This window comes from Pygocentrus nattereri, chromosome 6, assembly GCF_015220715.1.
Source record: "Pygocentrus nattereri isolate fPygNat1 chromosome 6, fPygNat1.pri, whole genome shotgun sequence".
Lineage (NCBI taxonomy): Eukaryota > Metazoa > Chordata > Actinopteri > Characiformes > Serrasalmidae > Pygocentrus > Pygocentrus nattereri.
Genome location: NC_051216.1, coordinates 5,142,926 through 5,169,002, shown reverse-complemented (window position 1 = coordinate 5,169,002; position 26,077 = coordinate 5,142,926). Strand labels below are relative to the sequence as shown.

The 26,077-nt window shown below is 39.8% G+C and overlaps 1 protein-coding gene across 1 annotated transcript in view; it reads right to left on the bottom strand.

Annotated features, from left to right (window-relative positions):
- asic4a (acid-sensing (proton-gated) ion channel family member 4a) overlaps window positions 1-25,376 on the bottom strand; it is a 196,363-nt gene extending 170,987 nt beyond the window's left edge. The window contains exon 1 of the mRNA XM_037539093.1: window positions 24,149-25,376. Coding sequence (XP_037394990.1) covers window positions 24,149-24,733 — 585 coding nt within the window. The 5' untranslated portion in view covers window positions 24,734-25,376. The remainder of the gene's footprint in view (window positions 1-24,148) is intronic.
- Window positions 25,377-26,077: the final 701 nt, after the last annotated feature.

Below are 26,077 nucleotides of genomic sequence, written 5' to 3'. Positions count from 1 at the left end.
GGAGGTGGACTGGTCATGCCCATTGTGTCAACTACAAGGAAAGGAATGGTTAAAGCAATGAATCGATCCATGCTAATGTCTAATTTCACGCTACCTACAAGGACGGTGGTGCGTACATGCATGCTGAGCTTCCCTACCACACATGATAGGGAAGTGTCCCTACATGGCACGGGAAACATCCATATGGATCGAGGTGGAAAGTCTATGTTTACACAAATCGAGAGTTGCCAGTGAAATTGGGCTCTAACCCAACGTTCTCAACATTAACAAACACAGCAGACTCGCGGCCCAAAACACACGCACAGGATAATTAGTCACACTAGGCTCAGGGCCTGGGAAGCAGTCTGATGGCAGAGGGACGTATTGATTCAGGAGGGAGGGGGAGTAAACAGAGAAGTTAGGGCTTATTATCAATCTTCTGGGCCCAGTCTATCACTATATGATGAAACACGCATGCCACTGCACACATGCGCACACACACACACACACACACACACACACACACACACACACACACACACACACACACACAGCTTCCGACAACTTGTCGGACAGCCTGTCAGAATGAGACAAATGCTGGAGAGAGCGAAGAGACTCTGAGGGCTTGGGAAGTAGTTTGGCGCTACAGAACATTAGGAGCGTTGATTTTTTTTTTCTTCTTCTTTTGGCAAGTTAAAAGGCGTCCCTGGAGCTGTAGTAACACGCCAAAATCCTTCACAGTTAATCTGCTCCGTCTGCATTCATAATGCATGCGCTCATCTCAGGTACGGCTGATCAGAAGGCAGGCTGCTGACGAATTTAAAGTAAAGCATGTCTGTAGGGTTCAAATGTCTCCTCTCACAAAGAGGACGGTGTGGGTACGACGGTGTGCTTGTCCTTGCATCTCCTCCAAACACATGAGTAGGGCTTTTCCACAGACGTGGTGGAAATAAACTGTGCCTTATAAAGCTGTGAGGTAAACTAGAGTGGTTCAGCAGAACGATGCAGTCAGTTATCAAGGCTATACGAGTGTTCATGTGTTCATGTGTGCTTGGTTATTTCCAGTCAAATCAGCCATTGAGATTAAGTGACCCTTATTAGTCCCACAACGGGGAAATTTCACCTCTGCATTAAGCAAACCTAACCTTAAACCTGGACCTAATTTTAATCCTAACTCTCACCTTGGCCCTAATCCTAAATCTTAACCTTAACCTTAATGCAAAACCTAACTCTCACCTTGGCCCTAATCATAATCTTAACTTTAACCTCAACCCAAAACCTAATCCTAACCTTCACCTTGGCCTTAACCTTAACCTAAAACATAATCCTAAATCTCACCCTGTCCCTAATCATAATCTTAACTTTAACCTCAACCCAAAACCTAATCCTAACCCTCACCCTGGCCTGAATTCTAACCCTAATCTCAACCTCCACCCAAAACCTGGTCCTAACCCTCACCAAACCCTTAACCCAAATCTCCAGGTGCAGGATGGTGTCACGTCACTTACCTCTTTATAACCCTGCCTTGGTCACTTTACTTGAATTGCACTACTCCACCTGCACTGTTGTATATACTACTGTTGTACATGCCTTTTGTATTTTTATTCATTCTATCTATATTTTATATTTGCATAGAGTATTTATTTATGTGGACTTAATTTTGCATGCCTATTACTACCTGTTTTTATGTTGCACCTTCATGCAGAAGCAAATTCCTAGTCTGTGAATCCTGTTCATTGACAATGGCAATAAAACTTCTTCTGATTCTTCTGATTCTTATGTGTCTGTATCAGCTGGTTGAGGCTGTTGATGGTCTGTATTAAACCTGTTCATGTTCAGTTCCTCTCAGTTAAACATCTACAGACCTGACCTTGGACTCCAAAATAAAGTGAAAAACAACTGAATTATAAACCAGTTTTATTTACGTCAGTTATTAAAAGTCTTCTGATAATCTACCGAACGTGTTCACTGCTGCCACAGCATTTAGAAGTTGTTGTCATGTCATTATAAGTCTGTTGAGTGTCCATTTAATCTAAAAACTCAAAATGAAGTGTCACAGAAAATCCACCGGCATAGAGTTTCCAAATATTCAAGAAACAATTAAAAGCTACAGACATAATGAGACTCCTAACAGCCACCTGGAAGACCTGGTAGTAGTGTTGCATTTCTGGACACACTACTAGCTTTGGGGAAGAAGCTAAATTTGGCCCCATGTTCCTAAAGTTCTGTACTTCTCAGCCTCTTAAATTCGCTTTGCTTTCTCCAACAATTCAGAGCAGGTGATGCAGAAGGTTAAATCATTTACGGAGGCTCAGGTTGAGGTGCAGCTCGAAGGGGCATCTGAAGCTGCAGCCGATATCGGAGGCTCTAAACAAGAAATGTAAATAGTTGAGCTTCTGAAAAAGACCCACGGCAGTGGAACCGCGAGGCTAATTGACAGGCTGGTTTGGACGAAAGTGTGTAAAGGCGGTCACTTTCACGCTCCCCCACACATGGGAGACGGAGTGGGAGGGGGAGCCAGACGCTGCACCCACAGGGGGACCTGATGGCGCTCACACACTCCTGCACTCTCGAGCTGCTCTCTCACAAAGGAACATCCTACCTACTGCAGGAAGAGGGAAACGCCAGCCAGTCAGCAGCACGACATGGAACACCTGTTACTGCCAAAACTTCACTCATACAAAAGCACACTTCGCCAACACAGCAGATGAGCCGCCGCTCAATCTGTGGAGCACCCTGCCTGGACAAACCCGCTCAGAAAAGGCTCCGAGCACAAAAATACAGCACTGTGAGACTACAAGTGTACAAATGATGTGCACAGCCCCCCAAAGCTGGAGACACATCACTTTTTTAGCTCACGTAGCTCAATATCTTCTCAATACAACTGATAAAAGGCTTATTTTGGGAATGAAGCCAGAGGCCAAGCGTTCCATCCTGCAAAGTGTTATATCTGAGCTGCTTTCAACATCCAGAGGATTCGACCACCCAGGTGCTTGTTCAGCCCCCTGTCATCTCAACGCTTGAATACTGCGACTGGCTCATGGCTGGTCTTCCTATGCGGGCCGTCAGACCCTCGCACCTAATCCAGAATGCAGCAGCACGGCTCGTCTTCAATCTTCCTAAGTTCACCTGTGTCATTCCACTGCTGTGCTCCTTTAACAGGCTTCCTGTGGCTGCCTGCATCAGATTTAAAGCTCTAATGCTTGACTACGAAGCCAAAAATGGACCAGACCCTGCCCATCTCATAGAGCGGTCAACAGTCAATCTGCACCTTGTGTACCAAGTGCGGCTCAGCTTGATCCGCCATCCTTCGAGACGCATGGAAGACGAGCGCCATCAGCAGAGTCCCTGACTGTCTTCAAACACAAACTGAAGACCACCAGCGCTTAAGCGAGCGCTATTCTAAACACTTAGTGAATTGCGTTGTATTGCATTTAAGATGTGTTTAATTCTGTACTTTTCTTTCTGGGGATCAGCTCTGGCTTTTGTTTTGGGCAGCGTCTGAGCTCAACGGTAGTTTGGACCTGTTTGTACTAGACACTTAAAAAAGATGGCTCTTCAAGGGTTCTTTAGTAAAGAAAATGGTCCTATATAGAACCATGAACACTTAAAGAACCATTTCCTTGATTAAAGAGTTTGCTACATGATGAAAGGGTTCTTCAGACTGGTGGAAAATGAGCTGTAGGTGTTTCCATACAGAACCTTGTTGAAAAAGTCCTTTTCTGTGTCAACAATGCATTATTCAGTATCTACTGCGAATTATTGAGCATCTACTATGAATTATTCAGTATCTACTGCGAATTATTGAGCATCTACTATGAATTATTCAGTATCTACTGCGAATTATTGAGCATCTACTATGAATTATTCAGTATCTACTATGAATTATTCAGTATGTATTGTGAATTATTCAGTATCTACTATGAATTATTCAGTATCTACTTAGAATTTTTCAGTATCTACTTAGAATTATTCAGTATGTACTGTGAATTATTCAGTATCTACTGCAAATTAGTATCTACTGTGAATTATTCAGTATCTACTGCAAAATATTTAACATCTATTATGAATTATTCAGTATCTACTGTGAATTATTCAGTATCTACTGCAAATTATGCAACATCTACTATAAATTATTCAGTATGTACTTAGAATTATTCAGTATCTAAGTATCTATCTATATATATATCTGTCTGTGTGTATTTAATCTAAAAACGACACTCAAAATGAAGTGTCACAGATGATCCACCGGCATAGAGTTTCCAAACATTCAAGAAACAATTAAAAGCTACAGAGCTGATGAGACTCCTAACAGCCACCTGGAAGTCCTGGTAGTAGTGTTGCATTTCTGGACAGACACAGCTGCAGCCGATATCGGCTCTACATTTATATTCTTGCATAATTACATTATTAACAAGTGCATTAATACATTTCTTAATAGGTAAATGTTCTATATAGAACCATCTACAGCATATTCTCTATCAATCTGTAGAACACTTTCACGATGTAGAGAACCTTCAAACATGCAATGGGTTCCTTGAGTGTTTGTGGTTTTAAATAGAACCTTTTTCTCTCATAATGAGCCATATTTTTTAAGACCATAGCAGGAAAACATTCTCTCAGTACAACACAGAGGCACTTCTGTCTGCTTAATGCTGTATATGCAAATGTTAGAGTGCATATTTTACCATTCAATATTTTTAAATAAGCCACCCGGCATCAAAACTCTTACAGGGTTGCCAGGCTCTATTCTCAACTGCAGTGTGGAAAGAGTTCAGGGAGCCGGACATCGGAAAGTAGTGGGTCACGATCACTGAAATTAAGTGTCCTAATGGAAAGTCCATTAAGCCCAGTCAACAATCAAACATAAACATGAATAAACAATTTAAACTAATTGCCACTGGCAAATTAACCGTCTTTGTTTATTATTTCACATTTCCATTCTTTCTTATGACTGGATTGAGTGATGATGTGATGTAAAGATGAAAGGAAAGTCTTGTTGTTGTGAAAACATTGAGAATACAAGCTGCATTTATCAAAGGCTACAAGATTTTTCTCCGTCCTTCTTTCTGGGCATGTCAAGAGTGATCCAACCACCTCCACCTTCTCAATGTACTGATTACAAGTTTTACTACACACTTCTATAACCTAAGAATAGCTCAGCCAGTTTGCATTGTAGTCTGCGTAGTTACTGAATAATAAACCTTAAATGGTAATGAGCCGTGGGTTTTAATGGGTTGATTTTAAACATTTAAAAATATTAAATATCATATTTCTCTGTAAGGCAAATCCAGGTTACAGGTGTGGTTATGTTAGATTAGTGATGTTACAGGTGTGGTAATGTTATGTTAGGTATATTATATGTGTGTTTATGTGAGATTAGTGATGTTACAGGTGTGGTAATGTTATGTTAGGTATATTATATGTGTGTTTATGTTAGATTAGTGATGTTACAGGTGTGGTAATGTTATGTTAGGTATATTATATGTGTGTTTATGTTAGATTAGTGATGTTACAGGTGTGGTAATGTTATGTTAGGTATATTATAGGTGTGTTTATGTTAGATTAGTGATGCTACAGGTGTGGTAATGTTATGTTAGGTATATTATAGGTGTGTTTATGTTAGATTAGTGATGTTACAGGTGTTGTTCTGTTATGTTAGGTATATTATAGGTGTGTTTATGTTAGATTAGTGATGTTACAGGTGTGGTAATGTTATGTTAGGTATATTATAGGTGTGTTTATGTTAGATTAGTGATGTTACAGGTGTGGTTATGTTAGATTAGTGATGCTACAGGTGTGGTTATGTTATGTTAGGTATATTATATGTGTGTTTATGTTAGATTAGTGATGTTACAGCTGTTGTTATATTACGTTAGGTATATTATAGGTGTGTTTATGTTAGATTAGTGATGCTACAGGTGTGGTAATGTTATGTTAGGTATATTATAGGTGTGTTTATGTTAGATTAGTGATGTTACAGGTGTGGTTATGTTAGATTAGTGATGCTACAGGTGTGGTAATGTTATGTTAGGTATATTATATGTGTGTTTATGTTAGATTAGTGATGCTACAGGTGTGGTAATGTTATGTTAGGTATATTATAGGTGTGTTTATGTTAGATTAGTGATGTTACAGGTGTGGTTATGTTAGATTAGTGATGCTACAGGTGTGGTTATGTTATGTTAGGTATATTATATGTGTGTTTATGTTAGATTAGTGATGTTACAGCTGTTGTTCTGTTATGTTAGGTATATTATAGGTGTGTTTATGTTAGATTAGTGATGTTACAGGTGTGGTTATGTTACGTTAGGTATATTATAGGTGTGTTTATGTTAGATTAGTGATGTTACAGGTGTGGTAATGTTATGTTAGGTATATTATAGGTGTGTTTATGTTAGATTAGTGATGTTACAGGTGTGGTAATGTTACATTAGGTATATTATAGGTGTGTTTATGTTAGATTAGTGATGTTACAGGTGTGGTTATGTTAAGTTAGGTATATTGTATGTGTGTTTATGTTAGACTAGTGATGTTACAGGTGTGGTTATGTTACGTTAGGTATATTATAGGTGTGTTTATGTTAGATTAGTGATGTTACAGGTGTGGTAATGTTATGTTAGGTATATTATAGGTGTGTTTATGTTAGATTAGTGATGTTACAGCTGTTGTTCTGTTATGTTAGGTATATTATAGGTGTGTTTATGTTAGATTAGTGATGTTACACGTGTGGTAATGTTATGTTAGGTATATTATAGGTGTGTTTATGTTAGACTAGTGATTTTACAGGTGTGGTTATGTTATGTTAGGTATATTATAGGTGTGTTTGTGTTAGATTAGTGATGTTACAGGTGTGGTAATGTTACGTTAGGTATATTATAGGTGTGTTTATGTTAGATTAGTGATGTTACAGCTGTGGTTATGTTACGTTAGGTATATTATAGGTGTGTTTATGTTAGATTAGTGATGTTACATTTGTTGTTATGTTACATTAGGTATATTATAGGTGTGTTTGTGTTAGATTAGTGATGTTACAGGTGTGGTTATGTTACATTAGGTATATTATAGGTGTGTTTGTGTTAGATTAGTGATGTTACAGGTGTGGTTATGTTACGTTAGGTATATTATAGGTGTGTTTATGTTAGACTAGTGATGTCACAGGTGTGGTTATGTTAGACTAGTGATGCTACAGGTGTGTTTATGTTAGATTAGTGATGTTACATTTGTTGTTATGTTACATTAGGTATATTATAGGTGTGTTTATGTTAGATTAGTGATGTTACAGGTGTGGTTATGTTACGTTAGGTATATTATAGGTGTGTTTATGTTAGATTAATGATGTTACAGGTGTGGTTATGTTACGTTAGGTATATTATAGGTGTGTTTATGTTAGATTAGTGATGTTACAGGTGTGGTTATGTTACGTTAGGTATATTATAGGTGTGTTTATGTTAGATTAGTGATGTTACAGGTGTGGTTATGTTACGTTAGGTATATTATAGGTGTGTTTATGTTAGATTAGTGATGTTACAGGTGTGGTTATGTTATGTTAGGTATATTATAGGTGTGTTTATGTTAGATTAGTGATGTTACAGGTGTGGTTATGTTACGTTAGGTATATTATAGGTGTGTTTATGTTAGATTAGTGATGTTACAGGTGTGGTTATGTTATGTTAGGTATATTATAGGTGTGTTTATGTTAGATTAGTGATGTTACAGGTGTGGTTATGTTATGTTAGGTATATTATAGGTGTGTTTATGTTAGATTAGTGATGTTACAGGTGTGGTTATGTTACGTTAGGTATATTATAGGTGTGTTTATGTTAGACTAGTGATGTTACAGGTGTGGTTATGTTACGTTAGGTATATTGTATGTGTGTTTGTGTTAGATTAGTGATGTTACAGGTGTGGTTATGTTACATTAGGTATATTATAGGTGTGTTTGTGTTAGATTAGTGATGTTACAGGTGTGGTTATGTTACGTTAGGTATATTATAGGTGTGTTTATGTTAGATTAGTGATGTTACAGCTGTGGTTATGTTACGTTAGGTATATTATAGGTGTGTTTGTGTTAGATTAGTGATGTTACAGGTGTGGTTATGTTACGTTAGGTATATTATAGGTGTGTTTATGTTAGATTAGTGATGTTACAGGTGTGGTTATGTTACGTTAGGTATATTATAGGTGTGTTTATGTTAGACTAGTGATGTCACAGGTGTGGTTATGTTAGACTAGTGATGCTACAGGTGTGTTTATGTTAGATTAGTGATGTTACATTTGTTGTTATGTTACATTAGGTATATTATAGGTGTGTTTATGTTAGATTAGTGATGTTACAGCTGTGGTTATGTTACGTTAGGTATATTATAGGTGTGTTTGTGTTAGATTAGTGATGTTACAGGTGTGGTTATGTTACGTTAGGTATATTATAGGTGTGTTTATGTTAGACTAGTGATGTCACAGGTGTGGTTATGTTAGACTAGTGATGCTACAGGTGTGTTTATGTTAGATTAGTGATGTTACATTTGTTGTTATGTTACATTAGGTATATTATAGGTGTGTTTATGTTAGATTAGTGATGTTACAGGTGTGGTTATGTTACGTTAGGTATATTATAGGTGTGTTTATGTTAGATTAATGATGTTACAGGTGTGGTTATGTTACGTTAGGTATATTATAGGTGTGTTTATGTTAGATTAGTGATGTTACAGGTGTGGTTATGTTACGTTAGGTATATTATAGGTGTGTTTATGTTAGATTAGTGATGTTACAGGTGTGGTTATGTTACGTTAGGTATATTATAGGTGTGTTTATGTTAGATTAGTGATGTTACAGGTGTGGTTATGTTATGTTAGGTATATTATAGGTGTGTTTATGTTAGATTAGTGATGTTACAGGTGTGGTTATGTTACGTTAGGTATATTATAGGTGTGTTTATGTTAGATTAGTGATGTTACAGGTGTGGTAATGTTACGTTAGGTATATTATAGGTGTGTTTATGTTAGATTAGTGATGTTACAGGTGTGGTTATGTTATGTTAGGTATATTATAGGTGTGTTTATGTTAGATTAGTGATGTTACAGGTGTGGTTATGTTATGTTAGGTATATTATAGGTGTGTTTATGTTAGATTAGTGATGTTACAGGTGTGGTTATGTTACGTTAGGTATATTATAGGTGTGTTTATGTTAGACTAGTGATGTTACAGGTGTGGTTATGTTACGTTAGGTATATTGTATGTGTGTTTGTGTTAGATTAGTGATGTTACAGGTGTGGTTATGTTACATTAGGTATATTATAGGTGTGTTTGTGTTAGATTAGTGATGTTACAGGTGTGGTTATGTTACGTTAGGTATATTATAGGTGTGTTTATGTTAGATTAGTGATGTTACAGCTGTGGTTATGTTACGTTAGGTATATTATAGGTGTGTTTGTGTTAGATTAGTGATGTTACAGGTGTGGTTATGTTACGTTAGGTATATTATAGGTGTGTTTATGTTAGATTAGTGATGTTACAGGTGTGGTTATGTTACGTTAGGTATATTATATGTGTGTTTATGTTAGATTAGTGATGTTACAGGTGTGGTTATGTTACGTTAGGTATATTATATGTGTGTTTGTGTTAGATTAGTGATGTTACAGCTGTGGTTATGTTACGTTAGGTATATTATATGTGTGTTTGTGTTAGATTAGTGATGTTACACGTGTGGTTATGTTACGTTAGGTATATTATAGGTGTGTTTATGTTAGATTAGTGATGTTACAGGTGTGGTTATGTTACGTTAGGTTTATTGTATGTGTGTTTGTGTTAGATTAGTGATGTTACAGGTGTGGTTATGTTACATTAGGTATATTATAGGTGTGTTTGTGTTAGATTAGTGATGTTACAGGTGTGGTTATGTTACGTTAGGTATATTGTATGTGTGTTTGTGTTAGATTAGTGATGTTACAGGTGTGGTTATGTTACATTAGGTATATTATAGGTGTGTTTGTGTTAGATTAGTGATGTTACAGGTGTGGTTCTGTTACATTAGGTATATTATAGGTGTGTTTGTGTTAGATTAGTGATGTTACACGTGTGGTTATGTTACGTTAGGTATATTATAGGTGTGTTTATGTTAGATTAGTGATGTTACAGGTGTGGTTATGTTACGTTAGGTATATTGTATGTGTGTTTGTGTTAGATTAGTGATGTTACAGGTGTGGTTATGTTACGTTAGGTATATTATAGGTGTGTTTGTGTTAGATTAGTGATGTTACAGGTGTGGTTATGTTACGTTAGGTATATTATAGGTGTTTTTATGTTAGATTAGTGATGTTACAGGTGTGGTTATGTTACGTTAGGTATATTATATGTGTGTTTATGTTAGATTAGTGATGTTACAGGTGTGGTTATATTACGTTAGGTATATTATAGTTGTGTTTGTGTTAGATTAGTGATGTTACAGGTGTGGTTATGTTACGTTAGGTATATTATATGTGTGTTTGTGTTAGATTAGTGATGTTACAGCTGTGGTTATGTTACGTTAGGTATATTATATGTGTGTTTGTGTTAGACTAGTGATGTTACAGGTGTGGTTATGTTACGTTAGGTATATTATAGGTGTGTTTATGTTAGATTAGTGATGTTACAGGTGTTGTTCTGTTATGTTAGGTATATTATAGGTGTGTTTATGTTAGATTAGTGATGTTACAGGTGTGGTAATGTTATGTTAGGTATATTATAGGTGTGTTTATGTTAGACTAGTGATTTTACAGGTGTGGTTATGTTATGTTAGGTATATTATAGGTGTGTTTGTGTTAGATTAGTGATGTTACAGGTGTGGTAATGTTACGTTAGGTATATTGTATGTGTGTTTGTGTTAGATTAGTGATGTTACACGTGTGGTTATGTTATGTTAGGTATATTATAGGTGTGTTTATGTTAGATTAGTGATGTTACAGGTGTGGTTATGTTACATTAGGTATATTATATGTGTGTTTATGTTAGATTAGTGCTGTTACACGTGTGGTTATGTTACGTTAGGTATATTGTATGTGTGTTTGTGTTAGATTAGTGATGTTACAGGTGTGGTTATGTTACATTAGGTATATTATAGGTGTGTTTGTGTTAGATTAGTGATGTTACAGGTGTGGTTATGTTACATTAGGTATATTATAGGTGTGTTTATGTTAGATTAGTGATGTTACAGGTGTGGTTATGTTACGTTAGGTATATTATATGTGTGTTTGTGTTAGATTAGTGATGTTACACGTGTGGTTATGTTACGTTAGGTATATTGTATGTGTGTTTATGTTAGATTAGTGATGTTACAGGTGTGGTTCTGTTACATTAGGTATATTATAGGTGTGTTTATGTTAGATTAGTGATGTTACAGGTGTGGTTATGTTACGTTAGGTATATTGTATGTGTGTTTATGTTAGATTAGTGATGTTACAGGTGTGGTTCTGTTACATTAGGTATATTATAGGTGTGTTTATGTTAGATTAGTGATGTTACAGGTGTGGTTATGTTACGTTAGGTATATTGTATGTGTGTTTATGTTAGATTAGTGATGTTACAGGTACAGTTATGTTAAGTTAGGTCTTACAAATGTGGTTATGTTAGGTGTGTTACAGGTGTGTTTATGTTAGTTAAGGGCTCTATAGCTACATTTTTTTTGAAGGTTATAAAATTGCATTTTAAAGTGACCTCTTTATCATCCAAAACACTATCATCATGTTGTGTGCAGCTAAAACAGCCTAAGGTCAAACTGATCCCAAAGAACTCCAACTGGAACGACATCATTACGTTAATGTCATGTTTACCTACTTGTCCTAGTTAAATGTGGCATGTGTGTGCATGATTAGATGCAGAAACACTGAATTGGTTAATAATGAGATGATTTTTTTGTTCATGTTGGGCTTTTCTTATTATAGAATATTTGAATATTTGAGATAATGCTTAATGGAATATTCAAAACAGAAAATATTCAGTGTTGCAGCTCTATAAATCAGCTTGAAAGTAGTTGCAAGACAAATCACTCCTAACCCTCCAATCCATCTGAGAGAGCATCGCCGAGCTACCTAAACGTTTGCCTTTCGGCCTTTTGGGTCTGCTGGAGGAGATTACTTTTTTCCGGGTCAGGGCACCATCTCCCTGGGTTCACACTGGCACATATTCAATTATCCATTAAAACACCTCATCTTTCCCAGACAGACTCCACCGCCCTGACATGACAAACTGCGGCAGGGGCTCCGTACGTTAACCCCCGGCTTTATAGATGGCCGCTGTGGGCTCAGGCGCCACTTAGTTAACCCTGAGAATATATGCAGAGGGGATCCGTCCTCACAGCGAGCGCCGTCTGATAATGCATCTGCAAACAGATTTGAGCGAGAGAGGAAACACGTTCAGGAGGTAAAAAGAGAGCCAAAGGCCTGAGCTGAGGCAGCACAAGCCAACAGCTCAGCGTCCAGAGAGGAAAAGGTGCGCATTTATATCAGATTATGTCTGAAGCTGCTTGTTATGATTTCTGTTGTGAGTAATTAACGAGAGTCAATAATAGCAGAGAATCTTAATTACACCCCATGGTGAGAGGAACGGGGGTGCAAACAATGCTGCCAGTCTCTGCTGAGATTTTTTAAAAGAGCACAGTTTAATTCCTGGAAAACATCTCCTGTAAGCAACATCGGTCTCTTAGCATGTCAATAATTAAAAGGCCGATGGATTTCTGTAAACACTTGCTATGAATGATTCATAGGCTCTCCGTGCTCTTCCGCATCATGCGGAAAATTTCAATGAAAGCGTTCCGCACATGTGTCTTATTCCCTGTGAAACAGGACGGGGGCTGTGGATCTGTCCCCGGAGAGTTCACACAACTGCACAAATAGAATAACAGCGCGGGAACGAGCAGCGTTCACCCCGAGGGCTGAACGCTGAACGCACACCGCTCACCATCTAGATGATGAGATGGAGGAGTTTTCTTTCTATAATTAGGTCAATTAGTCATATAAATGAAGCATTTTCTGCGCACATGAATTTGCCCTAAAACCATTCATTTCACCAATTAATCAACGTTGCCTGTGCTTTTATAGTGGTGATCATTTCCGCATTTTCATATGAGCATTTTCCACAAAGTCTTCTGTACAGCGGCAAAACGTCATCACATCTGGCTCAGTGAATAAGGCAGCAGTCGCTCCACATCACTCGTTACGGCCGGTGAAGTGAGCTTGACCGAGGCCACTCTGGAAGACTGGCAAAGACAAAAATCGGTCTCACTTTGTTAGAATAGTTCACTGTAGCCCCCTGTAGATAATATACAGATGTTCAAATTGATAACAAACAATTGGTTGAAAAGCAGTGGTGATTTTGGAGTTAGGATTTGGACCAGGGTTAGGATTACGCAGTGGGGGACAGTAACTGAGTAACTGAGTAAATGTAATTGGTTTCTGTACTTTAGTATTTTTGGTGTATCTGTACTGAAGTTTCTCCATTTCTGGGCGTCTTTCTCCTTTCACTCCACTACATTTCAGAGTCTAATATCCGACTTTTTCCTCCTACATTTTGAGAAATCTGTCGTTCCTTTTGGTTTCTGTGTGTATAAAAACGTAACATGTCAAAACGAAAGAAGCGCAAAGCCAGAGCACCAATCAGGGCCCAGCGGTCACTTTGTTTAGAGCTGGTTTTGACCTGTTGGTCATACCGACCCAGTGCAGCACGCGGTTCAACGTCAGCGCAGCAGCGTAAAACTTTGGGAGAGTCTGTTCAACATAAATGATGAACTAACCTAACTTTGTGTAAATAGAGCTCAATATAGAAATATGTCCACATATGCAGTCGAGACTGACGCGGCTTTTTTCTGAATTTCTACAAACACCATTTCATTTTATAGTAAATGAGTTTGGGCTGGTTTATGTTTATGAACAGACGCCTACAGATCAACATAGTAAAGGAGCTCATCTGTGATCCTGAGTTTAAAGCCAGTTTTTATTCAACTTAAACTTGGAACTAAGTTGTAAATAAATCTGAAACTGAAACTTTGCTTGTGTGTAAAAAGTGATTTCAGAGCCACTCGGTTCTCCCTGATGGAAACTGTTTACCTTCAGTGTTTTGTGCTTCTGATCATTTTAATAGACGTCAGCGTCGCTAATTAATGACGTTCTATTAAAAGACTGGTTTACCAAGAGAGACGCTGGAGGACTTTCACCTGAAATGAGTTCATGAAGCCAGTCTGGTTATAAAAATGATAACAGGACATCAGAGCCAGAATTACTCTTTTAGTACTTTTACTTTATACTTAAGTACATTTGAAGGGAAATACTTTAGTACTTTTACTCAAGTGGAGGTCTAAAGGGAGGAACTTCTACTTACTGGGGTAATATTTTACCTTGGGGTCTCGACTTTAACTCAAGTACATGATTTGTGTACTTCGTCCACCACTGGGATTAAGACCAGGGTAAGGGTTGGGTTTGGGTTCTGGGTTGAGGTTAAGGTTAGGGTTAGGATTAGAGCAGGTTTAGAATTAAAGAATATTATGGTCTATTTAGTAGATATTTATTTGAATGTAACTTGAAAGCAAATGAAGCTACTCTACTCTGAAATCGTCTCACTTGCCTTTATCATACTATCATCATGTTCTGATGTAGCTTTACCAGTTATTTATAGTTCTTCCTATTTTTGCTTAAATGGCATCATATTTATCATTACTGGGCTGTTTTACTTAATCATTAACATTTTTATAATGACAATGGAAAGAAAATTTGACATTGTAATAAGCAATAAAACTGACTATATCGAATGTGTGATAGTCATATTACATGTTTTGTGTTTTAATATTGACAAATAAAGCCTGAGATATGAGTAAGACACGAGTAACTGCAGGTGCGCTTTGTTAATCCAGTTTTACATTTGAAGTGCTGTGAATTAGCTTTAGCCTCCACATGTCAGTCCCCCTGCTTATCAGACCAAATTTGCACCCCTGACTGCAGGAAGTCAAGGAGCATTCCACTTCACAGAGTTTCAGTAATGCCAAACAATCAGCTCTAAGTAGCAGTAACACTAACCAATCAGCTCTCAGTAGCAGTAACACTAACCAATCAGCTCTCAGTAGCAGTAACACTAACCAATCAGCTCTCAGTAGCAGTAACACTAACCAATCAGCTCTCAGTAGCAGTAACACTAACCAATCAGCTCTCAGTAGCAGTAACACTAACCAATCAGCTCTCAGTAGCAGTAACACTAACCAATCAGCTCTCAGTAGCAGTAACTCTAACCAATCAGCTCTCAGTAGCAGTAACGCTAACCAATCAGCTCTCAGTAGCAGTAACGCTAACCAATCAGCTCTCAGTAGCAGTAACACTAACCAATCAGCTCTCAGTAGCAGTAACACTAACCAATCAGCTCTCAGTAGCAGTAACGCCAACCAATCAGCTCTCAGCAGCAGTAACACTAACCAATCAGCTCTCAGTAGCAGTAACACTAACCAATCAGCTCTCAGTAGCAGTAACGCTAATCAATCAGCTCTCAGTAGCAGTAACACTAACCAATCAGCTCTCAGTAGCAGTAACTCTAACCAATCAGCTCTCAGTAGCAGTAACGCTAACCAATCAGCTCTCAGTAGCAGTAACGCTAACCAATCAGCTCTCAGTAGCAGTAACACTAACCAATCAGCTCTCAGTAGCAGTAACACTAACCAATCAGCTCTCAGTAGCAGTAACACTAACCAATCAGCTCTCAGTAGCAGTAACACTAACCAATCAGCTCTCAGTAGCAGTAACTCTAACCAATCAGCTCTCAGTAGCAGTAACGCTAACCAATCAGCTCTCAGTAGCAGTAACGCTAACCAATCAGCTCTCAGTAGCAGTAACACTAACCAATCAGCTCTCAGTAGCAGTAACACTAACCAATCAGCTCTCAGTAGCAGTAACGCTAATCAATCAGCTCTCAGTAGCAGTAACTCTAACCAATCAGCTCTCAGTAGCAGTAACGCTAACCAATCAGCTCTCAGTAGCAGTAACGCTAACCAATCAGCTCTCAGTAGCAGTAACGCTAACCAATCAGCTCTCAGTAGCAGTAACTCTAACCAATCAGCTCTCAGTAGCAGTAACGCTAACCAATCAGCTCTCAGTAGCAGTAACTCTAACCAATCAGCTCTCAGTAGCAGTAACACTAACCAATCAGCTCTCAGTAGCAGTAACTCTAACCAATCAGCTCTCAGTAGCAGTAACACTAACCAATCAGCTCTCAGTAGCAGTAACGCTAACCAATCAGCTCTCAGTAGCAGTAACTCTAACCAATCAGCTCTCAGTAGCAGTAACACTAACCAATCAGCGCTCAGTAGCAGTAACACTAACCAATCAGCTCTCAGTAGCAGTAACGCTAACCAATATTAAAATTAGTAAAATTAGTAATTATATGACTTATTTTCACTGGAAAAAAACACACATTGTATCGGAGTTGCAACTGTATGCTGTATTTTTCTATACTGACTCATTTGTGAACATAAAAGTGAATCATGTCTCTTTGATTCTTTGATTCTTCACATCATTTTTCTCATTCTTTCATCATAACAATCTCATGTTATTTGTACCTAAACACACTCCCCTGCTCTCCACCACCCTGATCATTACTCCCCCACTCCGTGTCCCGGAATGAATAGCTGCGTGCCGGAGAGCGCCGGGACCCCAAGCGCTACCATGACAAATGAAAGTGCTTAATATGAACCTAATATCAGCGACTGAATCGCAGGCTGACTAACAAACAAAGCAGCGCGACGTGGGGCTGATTGATGGAGAAAGTGCATCATGCTCCCCCTCAGCACCACCATCACCATTACATAAACACGGCATCTGGAGAGAGAGAGAGAGAGAGAGAGAGAGCGCAGCCCCGTTCGCCCTGCCCCACACCTCGGAGCATTCAGCCGAGGGATGCACACCCACCCCCAGGGCCGAGGGGGGGGCTTAGGGTCATCTGTAACAGCACTACACTATAAATACCGCGCAGTACTGCAGTACTGAGCTGCTTCAGGGCCCAAATCTTACACATTTTAAGTATATTATGTTTCCTTTGAGGTTCACGTAGAACATTTGTACGTTTTTTTGTACCAAAAACAGTCATAATTCGTTTTTTACATGATAATTTTTCATCCGCTCTTAGAAATCCACAAGCTGCTTTTGCTACTGTACATTTAAAACTGATACGCGCTGCTCTCAGAACAAAACCTCCTATCTCCAAATTGGTAACTTTACAGGAGAAGGAAAAAACCTACTGTACTTTTAATGGAAGTCAATGGAACCAGACGTCTTTCTAAGTAACTTTGGGCTGTTTCTTTTGATCCCTTCATGATGAAACTTACACACTTTATAAAGGGCAACAGTCATTTTCAAATTATGCCAAAAACTGAAAAACAACAAAAATGGAGAAACAGCAGCGATATGTAAATGAGCTATGTTCTGATTGGCCGCTTTATATAGCGGCTCATTCCAAAAAGCTGTCCACCTCTTTTACCTTCAGTGTGAGTGGGCGGAGCTGAACTACTATAGGCAGGATTGGTGGATGTGTGTAACGATGACTCGCAGCTTCGTTCCATATACAGACTTTAATAGTGTTTACACACAACAGTAATCTCAAAAAAGCGAGAATCAGTTGGGCTCTTTAACATTTATTACAAACTCTGTAGCTGTCCGGGCCTCGACCTCTGGCTCTCGCACGCTGGGTTAAGTTCACGTTTAAGTAAAAGCATTGCAGCAGTCCATAGTGTTTGATTGCATCATGAAGAAGACCTCATCGCCATGTTGAGCTGTAACTCTGACTTTGCTCTGACGGAGCTCGTCTCATCACTGCTACTGCAGCCCTGCAGGTGGACAAAGACCAGCACAATAGACCAGAATGACCACAAAAGATATGTGGACACTTTAGATGCGTCTCCAGAAAACACTGGTGGATCTGTATAACCTGCACGTCTCCAGAGTCCAGAACATTTTCACTGTGAGATATTTTATATATATATATATATATATATATATATATATATATATATATATATATATATATATATATATAAAAAACGCACAAGTGGCAAAAAAAATGCCAAAGCTCTTTAAAAATAAACTCAAACATAAATAGCAAGCTCGGGTCAGCTTCTCGCTCACCAGCTTCTCTTTTGACTTTTCGGTTCCGCCTTAAATGGTGCTGCAGTTACACTGAGGCGCCTTAAATAGGGGATGGATTTTTGGTGAATGTAAAGCCAACGTTTTACATTCAAAGTAATACTACACTACTGAGTGCACTACTAATGGGATATGCACTATTTTTGTACACTATTTAGTGAGCTAGTGTGCCGTTCAGGATGTGAAAATAAGACGCAGCGGGGAATCTCAGCCGTTTAGGTTTCAGCTTTCAAGTGAAATCAAGGGAATTACACTGCTAATGTGCTTTAATATGAACTGCTCTGAAACGCTGCTTATAAACGTGTTTCACTGCATGCGCTGGGATTGTGACGTCATTGGAATACGATCAACTGTTTACACCGATCAGGCACAATATTATGGCCTGTTTCTACGCTCATCGTCCACTTTATCAGCTCCACTTACTGTATAGCTGCACTCTGTAGTTCTACAGTTACAGACTGTAGTCCATCTGTTTCTCTGATACTCTGTTACCCTGTTCTTCAGTGGTCAGGACCCCCATGGACCCTCACAGAGCAGGTACTATTTGGGTGGTGGGTCATTCTCAGCACTGCAGTAACACTGACGTGGTGGTGGCGTGTTAGTGTGTGTTGTGCTGGTCTGAGTGGATCAGACACAGCAGTGCTGATGGAGTTTTTAAACACCTCAGTGTCGCTGCTGGACTGAGAATAGTCCACCAACCAAAAACATCCAGCCAACAGCGTCCTGTGCCCACTGATGAAGGACTAGAGGATGACCAACACAAACTGTGCAGCAGATGAGCTGTCATCTCTGACTTTACATACAAGTGTCTAATAGAGTGGACAGTGAGTGGACACAGTGTTTAAAAACTCCAGCAGCTCTGCTGTGTCTGATCCACTCAGACCAGCACAACACACACTAACACACCACCACCACGTCAGTGTTACTGCAGTGCTGAGAATGACCCACCACCCAAATAGTACCTGCTCTGTGAGGGTCCATGGGGGTCCTGACCACTGAAGAACAGGGTAACAGAGTATCAGAGAAACAGATGGACTACAGTCTGTAACTGTAGAACTACAAAGTGCACCATAATGGTCAGAATGTTGTGCGTGATCTGTGTATATTACATATATACTAATGTGACAGTGGGTAAAAGAGAAGGTTGTGGTTTGGTGGTCACTCACTGGCCCGGAGTGAATAACACTCATACACACATTTGTCTGCAGTGGACGCTGATGGACTCTCTCCTAATATAATCACTAATTTATCATCAGCTCTCTTCCTCTCTCACACTATCACACTATGTCTCGCTCTCTCTCTCTCGCTCTCTCTCTCTGTCTCTCTCTCTCTCTCTCTCTCTCTCTCTCTCTCTGTCTCTCTCTCTCTATCTCTCTCTCTCTCTCTCTCTCTCTCTCTCTCTCTCTCTGTCTCTCTCTCTCTCTCTCTCTCTCTCTGTCTCTCTCTCTCTCTCTCTCTCTCTCTCTCTCTCTGTCTCTCTCTCTCTATCTCTCTCTCTCTCTCTGTCTCTCTCTCTCTCTCTCTCTCTCTATCTCTCTCTCTCTCTCTCTCTCTCTCTCTCTCTCTGTCTCTCTCTCTCTCTCTCTCTCTCTCTCTCTCTCTGTCTCTCTCTCTCTATCTCTCTCTCTCTCTCTGTCTCTCTCTCTCTCTCTCTCTCTCTGTCTCTCTCTCTCTCTCTCTCTCTCTCTCTCTCTCTGTCTCTCTCTCTCTATCTCTCTCTCTCTCTCTGTCTCTCTCTCTCTCTCTCTCTCTCTCTCTCTCTCTCTCTCTCTCTCTCTCTCTCTCTCTCGTGCGACCCGTGGGATAGAGGAAGTGACTCTTCATGCATGGAGACAGTAAGATGTCTGTAACAAATCTAACTGACAGCCTCTCAGATGGAGATCACAGGGCTGACAGGGACGAGGACTGAAGCGTTGGAACTTTGCAACGATCTTAATCCACAAAGAGTGGCTCTGCGGCCCCACAGGACCCGCCGTCTCCCAGCCTGACACGGGACGGTCCGGCTGTGCTCGCCGGAAAAGGAAACTCAGCAATATGTAATGAAGTAACAGATCAGAAAGAAACACGACACAAAGAAATGCATCGTGATGTATCACTAAATAATGTATCACAAAACAGCTCGTAACAAAAAAATGCGACAAAATAATGTATGACAAAAAAATCCTAATTTATCGAGAAATACTGCATCATAAAGGACTGCATATTACAGTATGGTATGAAGTAATGTGTCACAAAATAACGTACCATAAACTTCTGCATCACAAAGCAATGTATTAAAGCTGGACGCCACAACGTCACTGACGTCACTAAGTAAGCTGCTACAAAGTAAATGATCACAATGTAACGTGACAGTGTAACATATGGCAAAGTAAAGGAGTGCGGAGTCATATGACACAAAGTAACATGTCATGAATTAAAATGACGCAAAGTAACTTGTAATGAATTAACATGTAGCACAGTAACATGTTATGAAGTTATGTATTATGAATTAACATGGTATGTAATAACATGTCATCAATTAACATACCACAAAGTAACATGTCATCAATTAACATACCACACAGTAACATGTCATCAATTAACATACCACAAAGTAACATGTCATCAATTAACATACCACACAGTAACATGTCATCAATTAACATACCACACAGTAACATGTCATCAATTAACATACCACAAAGTAACATGTCATCAATTAACATACCACACAGTAACATGTCATCAATTAACATACCACAAAGTAACATGTCACAAAGTAACATGTCATGAATCAACACATGAAAAGTAACGGCATGAATTTATGTATTATGAATTAACATGTAGCACAGTAACATGTCATGAAGTAATGTGTTATGAATTAACATGGTATGTAATAACATGTCATGAACTAACATGTCACAAAGTAACACATCATGAATAAACATATTACAAAGTAACATGTCATGAATAAACATATTACAAAGTAACATGTCATGAATTAATATGTAACAGAGTAACATGCATCAGCATAACATGTTCAAAGTGACATATCATGAAGTAATGTGTTATGAATTAACCTGCTATGGAATAACATGTCATGAATTAACATGTCACAAGATAAACTGTTATAAAGTGAATCATATATGACAGAGTAACATAATCACCTAAAGTAACAGTCATACAGTCACATGTCACAAAGTAACATGTCAGGAAGTAACATTTCACAAAATAACTTATCTGATCCAACATGTTATGAAGTAATGCATTATAAAGTACATCATCACAGACCAATATGTCCCCATGTAAAACACTGCACAATAACATCTCACGAAGCTGCCGGTGATGTGTGGCAGGACTCCGGAGACTGAAGCTGAGATTCCAGGTCACATGCGAAATTAACCCCTTGATCCCTGAGACTCATTACAGTTATTATTTCACAGAATCGCTATTCCATAACTAAATAAGAATCGTTCTGCTGCGACTATGAAACTAATACGTGGGGGCAAACCACGATCAGGCTCACTGATACCAAACACCTGGAGAAATATCCGTGCTGATAACAGGAATTCCACACCAGTTACTAGAGCTGCAATGAATAGCACACAATCTGCTGCATACAAGAAAAACCTGCTACAAGAGCTTGTGAAGACATGAAGCACCAATCCTCAAATTATTAAGTATTAATATTAAGCGAGAAAATTAATTAAAAGGTTAAAACCAAAATAAAACAACTCAAAGTCACCCAAGAACCCTATTTTATTTCTCTACATCTTCGTCACACGATTAGATGTGTGACAGATGTGTGGGAGAAAGTTCAAAAGAACCCTTTAGGTGGTGCTGCTTCAGTGTCATAGATAATTCCTTGTCTTAGATTGAGCGTTTAGTCTGGATGTATAGAATAAACATGGACTGCAGAGGGAAACTGTGCATATAGGCTGCTAGGCCGGAGTGGTGAAGCAGCGATTTGACTGGTATATAGAGCGAACACAGCACAGGGTCAGAGTGACAAAGTGCCAGGGTTAGGTCTCGGCAAGGTGAGTGTGTGAATGCTCAAAACACACTATTATGAGTTGACAACAGCGCTTTATCTTCACTAAAGCAATTCCATACAGACCCGTCCTCCTGGCAGAGGGAGAATCCATCTGCCTGTGGGGAGGCATGACAGTCCGTACTCAGCTGGACCGGAAAGCCTTACATAAATTGTTTTATTTCTTTGGGTCAATCTAGCTAATGCAAAAGTCATGTATGTCTGCTGCTAAATATTTAATCTCAGCAGCGGTGAGTGGACGAACATTGAGGTAACGTCTAGCTTTCTGAGAGCTGGTGAAAGGTGGTGGATGTAGAAGAGAACAGCAGACTGTTTGGGGAGGGGGGGGGGGATAAAAACAGCGACGTTCCCACAAGGAGTTTTCCGCGCTCCTGCCGGCGCATTACAAGAAATCACACAAGCAAGCGCCGATAGGAGAAAAAACTCCCGCACACACGACGACAGGCCCTCTTTTACCTAAAAGCAGCGTCCAAAAGTAAGGCAGCCCAAACGGCAAGCTCAGAGAAGCACCTCGTTTAATGTTCACAGTGCACCGCTGACACCTACTGCTTCCTCACACAGTGGAGATAAAGCTTCTTCACGCCGAACGCCTGCAGAAATGTCTCCTCTGATAACAGGATTTCCACACCACAGCTACGAGCACGAGAACTGCAAAGTAAATTACGGATGCGATCTGTTGCAGACATGGAAAGCAAGCTATTCTGCACCCTAACTACAGCTGTCATTGTCCTAAGAAAACCTTGTAAGCCCTTTATATTGTGGGAACACTGCACTAATGAATGGATCAACACGGTTATGAAGCAGGTATATGACACATAAAGGCAGAATGATGCTTTATAACAATGTTATTAACAGATATAACAGCCCCTTTTGTTCATAAAATATCCTGTCTTGTAATCAGTGGCATGAGCTGTTCATAAATACTCAAGTACTTGGTTATAATCCCGTCATCCAATGCTTATGAATGCGTTATGAAGCCCATATGCAAGCAGCCTTCTGAAAAAGAGTGAATTTTGTGGAATTTTTGAAAGTGTCTTATGGCATATGAACATGGTTCAGCTTTTAAAGTTACAATTTTGCAAACGTTACAAGGTTTTCGTAAAACAATGGTGATGGACAAAGCTAAAATCCACTTTGAGGAAACTTCTAATACTATTGCTAGAGAATAAATGGAGCTGGATCAAAGTTTACATTGATTGTGCACCAAAAAGTTCAAACAACAACCTGATAGAGCCAAACTCTTTCCAGAAATTGAGAAAAGGTGTGATAATGTTATTACAGGGCAAACATGCTATCCTGTCAAGTGAAATGATCTTAAATCTAGTCTATTTCCCATTTTGAGATGGTTGGGCACTTGTCATGAGACCATCTAGTTTATTTTGAGAAATTTCTCACTATAAAAAATCTCACTATACTGGGAGATAATTTTGCTGGTTTTAAGCACATTTCTTAAAATTATATATATTGAGATAATTTTACCAAATAATAACATTTATACCAAGTAAAAAAAAAAAAAAAAAAAAATATATATATATATATATATATATATATATAAAACTAGAAATTATATAAATAAGCTTAAATTAAGCTCAATATCTCAACAGGAGAAATATATTTGAAAATCATTTTATTCGACAAGATACCGTTCTTTGCAGTGTACGAGAAAGAACTAAGAGAGTGTGGATACGCACAGTGCTAAGTCCATAATTAAAGCATTTCCCAACTTGTGGAAAACTTCTGAAAATGCTTCCACATGAGAAAAGAAGTCTAGTCAATGCTCATAATGGCTGTTACAAATAAACTCCAGTCTGCTGTAGACATGAGAAAGCATGCTAGAGCAATTCCCATCTTGAAAAACTTCTTCAAAGAGACAACGAAAGCTAAGAATGTGACAAAAACAGCAGGAAAAACTTTTCCAAGACTTCATGACTGGAACTTCCGATAATGCCCAACACAAGAGAAAACCTCTAAATCAAGGCTAAAGGGAACTCACCACAGTAAAGTCCTCAGCCGAGCAGTTCTGTCCGCTGAAGTTGCAGCTCTTGAGCATCTCGTCCAGCTGGTGGCCGGTGCGATTGAAAATGTCCTGCATGTCCGGTGCCGGGTACTCCAGGTCCGTTGGCTTGTGTCCGTCTTTGTTTTTGGGTGGCAGGCCTGTCAGGTTGGCCAGGTGGTAGATGTCGGCGTCCGTGAGGGCGGAGAAGCGGAAGCGGTTGATGTTGCAGATGGTGACGGCCGGGAAGACCATCTCCGGGCTGGCTTCCTCATTCAGCGCCGTGACGTGGGGATGCTCCAGGTAAGAGATGGCGCACTTGGCCGCCTGGTAGAGGAACAGCGCCAGGGACGCCAGAAAGGCCAAAGCCCAGAGGGTCTGCCGGACCCCCAGCCGTCCAGAAACAAAGATGTGGTTAATCCCGTGGAGGGAGCAGGAGTTGGCGAACCCGGCCAGGTCTTTGGCCGGAGGGCTGCAGCTTTCCTCGATCAGGCTCTCCCTGTCCCCATCCTGCTGCTTTTTGCCCTTCTTCTGCTTCTCGTCCTCCTCGGCAAACTTGATCTTGCACACGAATTCGATCGGCATGTGGGCAGCCAGGTCTGCTTTGGACAGGATGCCTGTTTCCTTTTTTTATGGACAAGAGATCCAGTGCACTTTGCTTTCCTCTTGTTGTTTCAAACCAGGCTGATAAAAACAAGCTCAACTCCAGAAAGAAGAAGAGAAGGGGTAAATAAGGTAGGGAATAAAGGACAGACTTGCCAGTGGTGCTGACGCTCTTTCTTTCTTTACAGTGCTGCGAGAGTTTCCAGGTTTCTCTTTCTGTTGCTGCCGTTTCTTCCTCAACGTCGCTGGTGGAAAACTGCCCAAGTTTCCAGCTTTCTTGCCAGTCCTGCTTCCTCTGTACTCTCAAAAGAAATCTGCCAGCTTTTCCAGCTTTTCCTTTCCGCCGCTGCTTCGTCTACAGCCCTGCCCCGAGTTTCCAGCTTTCTCTTTCTGCTGCTGCTCCTTCTACAGCGCTACCCGAGTTTCCAGCTTCCCCCTCTCTCTCTCTCGCTCTCTCTCTCGCTCTCTCTCGCTCTCTTCTGCTGCCGCTGCTGCTGTCAGAGTACCGGATCAGCGCGAGTGCTGCTTATCAGCAGTAATACAGCTGTCAAAAAAAAGAGAAAACACATACCCCTCCACTGCCCCTGCTCTCGGCTTCACAGGCACGGATGAAAATGCAGCATTTTTTTTTTTTTGTGACCAGAGCTAAACGAGGCAGGGGCTTCTTAATAATTCATGAGGAGGGCAACATTGTGATTATTTCCTTCTCGCTTGCTTCTCGAAAGGCTGCGCTTTCTTTCCCCCCCGCACTCCCACCTCTTTCCCTCTTTTCTCTAACACACCCACTCTCCCGCTCGCTGTCTCTTCCGCAGTCCATGCGTTTGCTTGATCCTCCCGTCGGTGGTGCTTTCGAGCCCCTTGACCGTAATAAGTTGATGTCAAAGGTCGCTCCGCTGAACATCCGCAGCTTGATGTAAATGGCAGTGGGGGGGTGGGGTGGGGAGGGAGGGTCACCCGGTCACTCTGGAGACCGTCTAATTGGAACAGTAATGAGTACTGTGAGATGAGCTAGCCTAAACGATCAATGTTCTCTATGGGGACACATAAAAAAACAAAACAAAACAAAAAAAAAAGAAAAACAGGTGAAAAAACTATTGATCACTATTGGTCAGAGGTTACGCCAGGCAGTACAACGGACCTTTTCTTATCAGGAGTTAATGGCAGCATCACAAGGTTCCGGCATGAATTTAAATCAGTGGCCAATCCCATGGTCTGGAAACCAGAGGACGCTGGACAAGTTCGAAATAAACAAAAGCTTCAGTTCTCTCGGCTTTACTGTCTTGTAAACGTGCTGTTAACGGCCCGGATGTTTCTTCTCCAAATTGC